This window comes from Nelumbo lutea, chromosome 4 (genome assembly GCF_056320005.1).
Source record: "Nelumbo lutea isolate HS-2025 chromosome 4, American lotus-T2T, whole genome shotgun sequence".
NCBI lineage: Eukaryota > Viridiplantae > Streptophyta > Magnoliopsida > Proteales > Nelumbonaceae > Nelumbo > Nelumbo lutea.
Genome location: NC_142687.1, coordinates 34,872,304 through 34,882,274, shown reverse-complemented (window position 1 = coordinate 34,882,274; position 9,971 = coordinate 34,872,304). Strand labels below are relative to the sequence as shown.

At 43.0% G+C, this 9,971-nt stretch overlaps 1 protein-coding gene across 1 annotated transcript; it reads right to left on the bottom strand.

The window, feature by feature from the left end:
- Positions 1-1,081: 1,081 nt before the first annotated feature.
- Positions 1,082-5,782, bottom strand: LOC148855149 (Protein kinase superfamily protein). The gene is made up of 6 exons (XM_088982143.1): positions 5,348-5,782; positions 5,120-5,259; positions 4,810-5,020; positions 2,610-2,844; positions 2,348-2,498; positions 1,082-1,676 (listed from the first exon to the last, which is right to left on the bottom strand). Exons 1-6 carry the CDS (start codon positions 5,406-5,408, stop codon positions 1,254-1,256), a joined length of 1,221 nt encoding a protein of 406 aa, XP_088838269.1. The 5' UTR covers positions 5,409-5,782; the 3' UTR covers positions 1,082-1,253.
- Positions 5,783-9,971: the final 4,189 nt, after the last annotated feature.

Below are 9,971 nucleotides of genomic sequence, written 5' to 3'. Positions count from 1 at the left end.
AAAAATCCCTCCCTAATGGCTAATACCTTTCAGATAATTCCTTTGTGTCCATATCAGTTGTATTTCAAACCATACTTAATGGGCTTATTAGGCCAAGAAATTATTTAAAAGCCCATGACAATGGGCCTAAAGGAACCACTAAATTTCAAAATGCACAGAGGATGGGCCTAAATGCCAGTATAGTCCACCTAATACACCCGTGATGGATATTCAAAATCCAAATCACTATGGGCATCCCTAACTCGATTTTGAGGGAGTTTTGTAGATATACTCAAGTATTGCCCCAACTCACCTCAATTACCAATTTACTATCGACCCAACATATAACTTAAAAGCAACATTAGCTCAGAGCACAGAGGGTGGCGTAGCTGGCGGTAAAGTGAAATTTCAAGTAAAGACCGAATAAAATGCAAAAAAGCAACCCCAAGTAAGAAGAATTATAAAATAACTGGATAAACTACTCGAGCCACTCAAGCTGGGCTTTAATGAAGTTGAATATTTAGTGAGTCAAGCTCGAGTAGCTTTTGAATTGCTTACACCTTAATAATTAATAAGGGTGTAAAGGGATTGATTCAAATCGAATTAGGTAATAATGTAATATCTGAATTCGAAATTGATTGAAAAATTCGATTCAATTTGAATTCGAACGAATAATTATTTTTAAGTAATTAATGAATATATAAAATAAATATTTTATTTATGTCTAATCTCAAATTCAAAATCAAATTTTAGAATAGCATTAAAACTCCTACCCTAAATGCCTAAACATCCCAAAGACTTTTGTAGTGCCAATTTCACTTTTATTTTAATAGACAATGTCAATTTCACATTTAAATGACCATACAATCCCGTAAACCCTAATTGATGGGTGAGATGTTACATCTAATTAAATGCCATTGGAGAGCATGCATTATCTCCTACATTAGCATTAAATGTAATTTGTAATAATTTCCCAAGTGCCCTTTCCAAACAATATATTACACCCTAAATTATGAGGCAAAACCATGTTTTCGGAACCATTGAGACACGTCTGAATCTGATGAAGCAGAAAACATAAGCGGGTGTGAAAGAATCAAACCCCTCAAACAATTATCCTTGGCTTTCATTCAATACTCCTATCCCGCCTCAAATTTACATGTAAAAAGAAAAAGAAAGAAGAAATAAGAACAGAAAAAGCTTCCATCCATTTTTACAAAAAGAATACAAAAATTGCAGGAATAAAGAATATCCCCAAAAGCAAAAGAAAGGGTGGCCTAGCCTTGAATGGGGCGTTTGCCACGAGTATCTGGACGTGGGCTGGTGAGAGATGCGGAAGCAGTTGTGGCACTGGCACTGTTGGAATTGAAGGTGGATGCAAATGTATTATGAGTATGAGATGACGATTCGCCGAAAGAACCAGAACCTGCGCCCGATCCCGATGAAGACCCGGCCGCCCTCCGAGTTCTTCTGTATCTAGACCCAGGGTAGCCCGGTCTCGTGGGCTCTTCCAGCGTGGTGCCCGGCTTCTTCGACAGCATCACCCCCACTCGACGCATGTTTGGCCGTGACACCGGGTCAGCTTGGGTGCACAATAAGCCGATGTGTATACACGTGGCTATCTGTTCTATGGCTGACGTTGATGCTAATGTGGGGTCCATGATCTCCAAGCTCCGGTTTTTCTTGTAAAGCTTATACGCCTGCATTGCAAATTGCAACCATTCATTTCGTATATCATACATCATATATGTGTTGCTTTCCTTGTATATAAGGACAAAATATTTAAACAGTTTTCAGTGGGAAACGGCTTTCTAATTTGGATGACCACGTTGTCGGAGCTATTTGACATTTCAGCAGTGTTTACGTGATCAAACATCTGAATTGGAGTTCATATATCCGCCCTACACCACATTCCTACCGTGTATTGAAAACATTTTCTGATGATAGTATCAATTTACGGTTGGCTGTACTAAAATATGTCAATATGTCAACCGTACCCAATACACCAATATGTCAGCTGTAGCCCTGGCATTATTCAGTTTCAGACAATGTTGTAAGATTCAGACCGGCCCGGGTGATCTCTTGATCGGATCATGACAACATTGATTTCAGAAATTGAGTGAATTCGGGTGGTCTCAACTCAACTGTCAAAAAAAAACGGCTCAGGGCAGGGCTCACGGCATCGCACTCATAATCTCATGGTCAAGTGACTCTGTGACTGATTCATGCGATGCGAGGGAGGCCCCCTTCCGAGTTCCGCCCTTCGATTCGAAACCCTTCACAAGGGAAGGGGGCATCGCACGCAGATGAGGACACCTTCATACAATACAATTATAGACACTGTAGGCTAAGTTATGGTTGGAGTCCTCACCCAGTCTAGTAGATTTTGGCAATCAATGTCAAGGTAAAACGTGGAGTTCTTCTGGCCGCTGATCAACTCCAGGACCACAACTCCGAAGCTGAACACGTCCGCCTTCACCGATAGTCTTCCGTGCATCAGGTACTCAGGTGCCATGTACCCACTACAATTCATTCGCAGAAGAGAGGCATTAGGGATGATCCAAGCCGTCCCCCGACATCATCAGTTCATCAAGTCAAGAAAGGATGATTAAGATGATTAAAGATAAACGTACTTGGTGCCAGCGACACGAGTATTGACGTGCGTCTGATCTTCGGGGAAAAGGCGGGCCATGCCGAAGTCAGCGATCTTGGGGACCCACTTTTCGTCCAAGAGAATGTTACTGGCTTTGATGTCGCGGTGGATGATGGGACTGGGCGAATCCTCGTGAAGGTAGAGCAGACCCCGGGCCACGCCTGAAATTATGTCGAACCTCCTCTTCCAATCAAGCTCCTTCTTTCTCTCCGCGTCTGTAACGCGATCGACCAACCAGTCAACATCACCGTTAATCTAATCACTCAAAACCATCCATCCATCTCTCTCTCTCTCTCTAGTAGCGTTTAATTACGGTTGCAGATGTATTTGGGTTTTAATTATTTTCAACATCATAGCATCTTTCCGCATTTAAGATCTGGAATCTTGACTCTCCACTAGATTGACGTTGACCCCGAGTTTTGAGATGGAGTCCAACACGTGACAAGACATCGTCACGCATGCTAAATTCGACACGTTTTCTGTGCATCAGGGACAACAGCTGTGAGTCTGTAACACAACCTCAGCCGTCAACGACCGAGTCCACTTTAATAATAAACCATGGATTTGTATGGAAGGATCTTTACTTCTACGTCGCTGATTTAAAATTTATCATAATGTGATATTGTGATGAGTTATTGACAAAATGAGACCCCACACAACGTCACATGTGACATGGTAAGATACTGGTGCAAATACAAATTCATATACGTGGGGCTTACAAGTTACAACCATATGGAGCAACTGCAACACCACCCTAGAATTTCTTGGAAGATGACACATCAAATTATGGAAAGGCTTCTTTAATGTTGGCATCCAAAGAGTTGCATAAACTCGTTGTTTACAAACACTCTTTGATTCTTTCTACGACTTAGTGCCCGCCAAACTCGTCATGCCAAACGTCACAAATAAGGATTTCAGATTTCTCAGGTAAGAGTTGTCAAAAAAAGCAAAATGGTTAGCTTTTGAAACTCCAACTTTTCTATACAAAGGACAAAACAAAATTATAAAACATTGAAATATTGGGTTTCAAGCTTTTATAGTATGTTGGACCCAGTCTTATCACATCAATAATCCTATTAATCTACTAAGGAAAATCAAGAGCTTGACCCTAGTACAAGGAGTTGAGTTCAATCCTTCAATGGTGAAGGTGGGTTTTCATATTTGAGATCCCCGCCCTCTTATTCTAACGTAACACAAGCCCAATTAGCCCACAATCACTTGTCCAAAGTGAAGGAGGAGATTTTTTTTTCTCCTCTTTTCTTATTTTAGGTTATTATCCTTGCCTCCTTGGAAAAAATAATAATTCATATTCCTCTATAAAGAATTCTTAATATTTCACTTGGAAAAGCAACTATCACCACAATTATCTAATTTCTCTGAACATGTTGATTGGTTTGTTCCGACGTGGAATCAAATCCTGCAACCAGCACCGAATACCAAAAAAAACAAAAAGTCTGATATCTGAAAAGCAAACAGTAAATCTCCTTTTCTACTTTTGAGAGCCTTTATAATATTAAAAGAGGCAAATCATTATAAGCAAACCTGTCATCTATAGTTCAGAACTTCAAATGTTAACACAAATAAGATCCAATCTCTCAAAAAGCAATTTTAGCAGCCACCCAAGTATATGAAAACTTAGGGTCATAATTAATTACAAAATAAAATTTATAAATGTCTAATAAACTCTTTCCTACCAAACAATGAACCTATTAAACCCTTATACCTATCCCTAACCCCTACACACATGGTAGGAGTAGGACCCAAGAAATATTCCCACCATAAACACAAAAAACAAGCATTCCCTGAATGGCTGACTCCAATTACTTTTACAAGGAATTGCATTGGCAATTTTGCCCATCCAATTCAATATTAATCATTACTATATTAAATTCTCTTCAACACTTTTTCTTACATTAACACACTAAATGCCATAGTTTGTCGAGTTTTCCCATCTCTAATGATAATATAATTTTGCAGGTTTTATTAATTATTAAACAACTTATGTATAGTATTATAGGCTTTTTTTTATGGCATTTTCGTCTTTTTAGAAGGCAATCTGATCTTCTTTTTACTCCTTTTGCTTTTCTGTTTTCTGAGGAAAATGTGTTCGTATTTAGTCCCAAATGAGTGGACGAAGGATGAAAAAAAATGGAAGAGAGGAAGAGAAATGAAGTGCTTACCGAAGATGAATTTGTCGAGGCTCTCGCGAGGGAGGTACTCGTAGACGAGGATCTTCTCTGCGCCGTGTGTGCAGTACCCCAAGAGGTTCACCACGTTCCGGTGCTGCACGCGTGCAAGCAGCTTTGCCTCATTCATGAACTCCTTCTTCCCTTGATTCGAGCTCTGCGACAGCTTCTTCACTGCGATCTCCCTCCCATCCCCTAATTTCCCCTATCAAATTCAAATGAAAATTCGCAACTATTAATAACTAATTGAAGTATTAAATCCTGTAAAACTATGGTTTTTGCTGGATTTGGTAATGGCGTTTACCCTGTAGACGGGGCCGAAACCGCCTTGGCCGAGCTTGTTGTCGGGGTGGAAGTCTCGGGTGGCAGCCACGACGGTTTCGAAGGAGAAGACCTTTTGCTCCTGCGCCGCGATCTGCTTCAAATCTTCTTCCTTGGACACGTCTGATAATCAAGCAAAGCCATGGTTAGTGTGCGAAGAAATCTCTGACTCAAGCTCAAGGATATTACAGGGTTTTGGCTCTGGGGGTACCTTTGTCTGAATGAAACTTGAAGGGCTTCATGAGGTTGCTTATGAATTTGGATTTCATCATGAACTTCTTGCTTCTGGGGTTTGTGCTATAGTTGGGTCTCTGCGAGGCACACCATCAATGAATCGAAAGAAATGGCGATGGTGGGTCGAACGGAGGCGTCGATTGCTACTTCGCTTCTCTTCTCTCTTCTCTAAAGGCTGCTCTCGCTCTGATCTATGGATCGTGTACAAATACGATAACGTATTTGCCTGTTGACCAAGGAAGAACCAACGCGTGAGGCGGTTGTCGAGACTCGATAGAAAGGAGGAGAAGAGGAGGGAGAGAATGAGGGCATAATCGCAAAAGGTGAGGTCAGATGAGCTGACTCTTCTCCAATGGGGAAAAGAAATTTTCGTGGGGGTAAGGAAAGGAAGAGAGTTTATTTGTTTCACAAGGAAGCAATGGAGATTGGAACTGTCTTTTATCTTCCTCCATTGACTGTTAACAGTGGAGAATTACTTCGTAATCTGTTTTGATTCTTCTTAGTGTATGTCTCAAAAAACTACTTTTGGTATTGACTTCTGATATAACTATTTTCGGCCACGTACCAATGTTTTGTGATGTAAAATTTTTTTGGCAAAGTACCTCGTTATTTGACCCGGTGGTGGCGTACCTTAGTGACGAGCTACTTGGTGGCGAACTGCCTGGGGGCGAACTGTCTTGGTGGCGAACTCCCTGGGGGCGAACTGCCTGGTGGCGAACTACTTTGGTGGCGAACTGCCTGGTGGCAAACTCCCTGGTGGCGAACTGCCTGGGGGCGAACTGCCTTGGTGGCGAACTGCCTGGGGGCGAACTGCCTGGTGGCGAACTGCCTGGGGGCGAACTGCCTGGGGGCGAACTGCTTGGGGGCGAACTGCCTTGGTGGCGAACTCCCTGGGGGCGAACTGCCTGGTGGCGAACTCCCTGGTGGTGAACTGTCTGGGGCGAACTGCCTTGATGGCGAACTGCCTGGGGGCGAACTGCTTTGGTGGCGAACTCCCTGGGGGCGAACTGCCTGGTGGTGAACTGCTTTGGTGGCGAACTGCCTTGGAGGCAAACTCCCTGGTGACGAACTGCCTTGGAGGCTAACTCCCTGGTGGCGAACTGCCTGGTGGCGAACTACCTGGGTGGTGAACTGCCTTGGAGGCTAACTCCCTACTAGGCGGCCGATGCCTTGGAGAATGTTGGAGCTCCCTGGTGCGGCGCAATCCGACTGCCCTCAGCATGAGGTGGTCTTCTTTCCTTTGTAGGCTACGGGAGATGAGGGACCTGCGAGAACTTCATCTTTTCCTCCTCTTTGTAGGTGGCGGGAGCTGAGAGACCTACGAGAACTCCATCTTTTCCTCCTCTTTGTAGGTGGCGGGAGCTAAGGGACCTCCGAGAACTCCATCTTTTCCTCCTCCTTGTAGGTGGCGGGAGTTGAGGGACCTCCGAGAACTCCATCTCTTCCTCCTCCTTGTAGGTGGGGGGAGCTAAGGGACTTTCGAGAACTGCATATTTTCCTCCTCTTCGTAGGCGGCGGGAGCTGAAGGACCTACGAGAACTGAATCAAAGGTCCCGGGGGTACTTTCCCGGTGGGGGCTCTCCGATGCTTAAGTTAGCACTCTTATTGTAGAGAGCTTTGAAGATAATATGAGAGAGCTAGAGAGCAGGGTTACTTCCCTTTCTTTTCCATCCCCTTCCCCTTTGGGGGGTGAGGTCTTTATATACCGGAGTCTTCGCGAGTTAGGTGGGTGAAAAGCCTCCAAACGGTAAGACTCGTTGCATCCGGTCAGAACCGGGGTACGGTGGTGAACTCCTCGAGGTCGTCAGGCTGGCGCTTGTGTCAGGCGGCCAGGTCGACGCCTGGGCCAGGTTGTCAGAGGGGTGCCTGCATCAGTCGGCGGGTCAGTGTTTAGGCCAGGTCATCAGGTCGGCACCTGTGTCAGTCGGCGGGACAGTGCCTAGATCAGGTCGTCAAGTTGGCGCCTGTGTCAGTCGGTGGGTCAGTGTCTAGATCAGGTCGTCAAGCCGGCGCCTTGGCCGGATCATGCGCTAGGCTGGTCCAGGTCGGCCAGGTCGCGCAGACCGTGCACAGTTCGCGCAGGCCGTGCGCAGTTCGCGCAGGCCGCGCGCAGGTCACGCCAGGCCGGCCAGACAGGTGCCCGGGTGGGTCACCAACTTCGTAAGTTTGTTGGCTGGGTGTTTTCCTAATTGTCACGAGGTACCACGTGTCACAATTTTAATGGAGGACCAAATCTGCCCTCATCAACTTCTGTTACTCTAAATTTTGTTGATTCATTCTTTCTAACCGTGTCAGACACCATTCGGATATTTGGTTTAGCTCAATTCAACATTTTCGCCAAATGACAGAGCCGAGCTGCGTTTGGAAGTGATGGAAACCAAGATCGATAAAAATATTTACGTTGGTTCGGTTTTAATATAAATTAAGATTGACATAAAATTTTACTCTGGTTCGGTTTTATCGACATTTGGGTAGAATGGATTTTTTTGTCATGCTTTTTATAATTCAATGGTCACTTTTTTACGGTTTGATGTAAAATTTTATCGATGTATTTTTACATTAATACGTTTTACATCGATTCCAAACAAAGCCTAATAGATAATTGAAGGGGAAAGCTAGTTTTGAGGGAGAAAGGTAGGTTTGGTGTGTTGGAATAGGTAATTAAATCCAGGGTGTTTAGTTTTTAATTTATACATTGAAGTCTGAGACCATTGATGCCAAAATATAATTCAGTTAGAAATCCATATATTTGTTGAAGTCCCTCAAATTTTTCATTTTATATTCGGTATAAATAAGAAAATGAACTATATTATGGAGGCCAAAATTGGATTATAGAATTGAAACAAAATTTAAAAAACTTAGGCAAGAATGGGCCAAATAAATCATTTTGGAAAACATTATGCAATATAACCTTTGAAGATTTGTTTGTTGGTCAGAAACCCCGGAGTGATTTCTCAAGGAGATTCTTCTGACGCTCAAGTTAGGCAGGGAAGAGGAGAGAGGCAAGGTTCAGAAAGTGATAACAGTGATCATAAGGTCCCTTGTTACCTTGGGTCGACTGCTCTTATATAGAGAAAGAGTCATGGCCGAAGAAGGGTAGATTTTCTTTCTCAGCTCAATTTCCTTATTTCGCTTGGTTTCATTGTTATTTTGCCTTTCCAATTCGAGCTTCTCTTTCTTGTTCCTTCATATTGGCATTTCCCCCAATTTGCCCTTGGATAGCAAGGTTTTAAAAACCGATCCAGAAAGGAAATGGAACCATTCTAGCTACCGTTTTCAGGTCAACGGTTCGATTGTTCGGGTCAAACTGTTCGGATGGTTTGTTATTAGGGCAAATATTTTATGATTTATAAGATTTGAGAAAGGAGAGAAAGTGATGTTGTCGGCTGAGAAAGAACAAAAAGAAAGAAGAAAAGAAAGAAAGAAATGAGAGGAAAAAATAAGAGAAGAGAAAGGAAATGAAGGAGGAAAGAAGAAGGAAGAGGAGGGTGGTTTGACGCTCACTGGCGACGGCGAAGTGGCGGCAACAGACTCTGAGTTCTCAGATCTGAGATCTCAGTTCTCAGATTTGAGATCTTTCATATCTGAGATCTCAATTCTCATATCTTCTTCGTCTTTTTCTTCTTCTTCTTCTTCTTCTTCTTCTTCCTTAGATTTGAGACACAAATTCTCTCATGCAACTTTATACTACGAACCGTTGTCCGGGTCAAACAAGTTGACGGTTTGACCGTCCGGGACAGCGGTTTTTGACCCAAGAATGGGTTAGGGGTGAAACAGAACCAGTTGCTTGGACGGTTTCTAGGTCGAATGGTCCGACCATCCAGGTCAGCGATGGTTCAAAAACATTGTTTGGATAGTGCCACACTCACATGTTGATTGGTCGGTGGAATATGTCTACAAAAAATTTAGATATGTAACATAGGGGTAAGAGTGTCAATGGACCAGTTTTGGATAGGACCCCCATCCAGTCCAAAATCAATTTGAACGAATTGGACGGACCAATAAGACATATTGGATTGGACCAGTCCAATCCAAAATATTTATTAGATTGCATTGGACCTGGTCCGTTCATAATAAATTTATATTGTATTCGATTGGATTAAGCCAATATCTGGCCCATTGAAATAAGATAAGAATATAGGTGTCAATTGGGTTTGAGTTGAAACCAACCTAAATTAAAACAAATTTAAATAGATAGGATGGTCCAAACATTGAATTGGACCAGTCCAAAATGGTCCAAAATATTCATTAGATTGGATTGGACCTGATCCATTTGTAATGGACTCACATTGGATTGGATCGGATTGGACCACATCCAGTCCAATTGACACCCCTACATAGGGGTGTAACCGAATTGAGTCGAGATGAATTTTAATTGTCTTAATTTGGTTTGGCTAAACTAGGAGTTTGATTTTCACTCCACAAAGTATTAGATGAGTTGGAGTTTTGCATCATCATCATTGAAGGACAATGATGATTGCAAGTCCAGTGGGCTAGGCCAGACTTTAACACAATTGAGGCTCAACCCTAAGAATTGGGTCTAAAGCCTAAACCCGGCCCAAGCCTGAGCTCAAACCCAAACTATCCAACCTAAGCTCAAC

Coding starts and splice junctions, on each gene's coding strand:
- LOC148855149 (XM_088982143.1), bottom strand. CDS start 5,408: ATGATGAAATCCAAATTCATAAGCAACCTCATGAAGCCCTTCAAGTTT. Junction 5,260..5,347: donor CAAGTTTCATTCAGACAAAG/GTACCCCCAGAG, acceptor CTTGATTATCAG/ACGTGTCCAAGGAAGAAGAT. Junction 2,845..4,809: donor CCTCGACAAATTCATCTTCG/GTAAGCACTTCA, acceptor ATCGCGTTACAG/ACGCGGAGAGAAAGAAGGAG.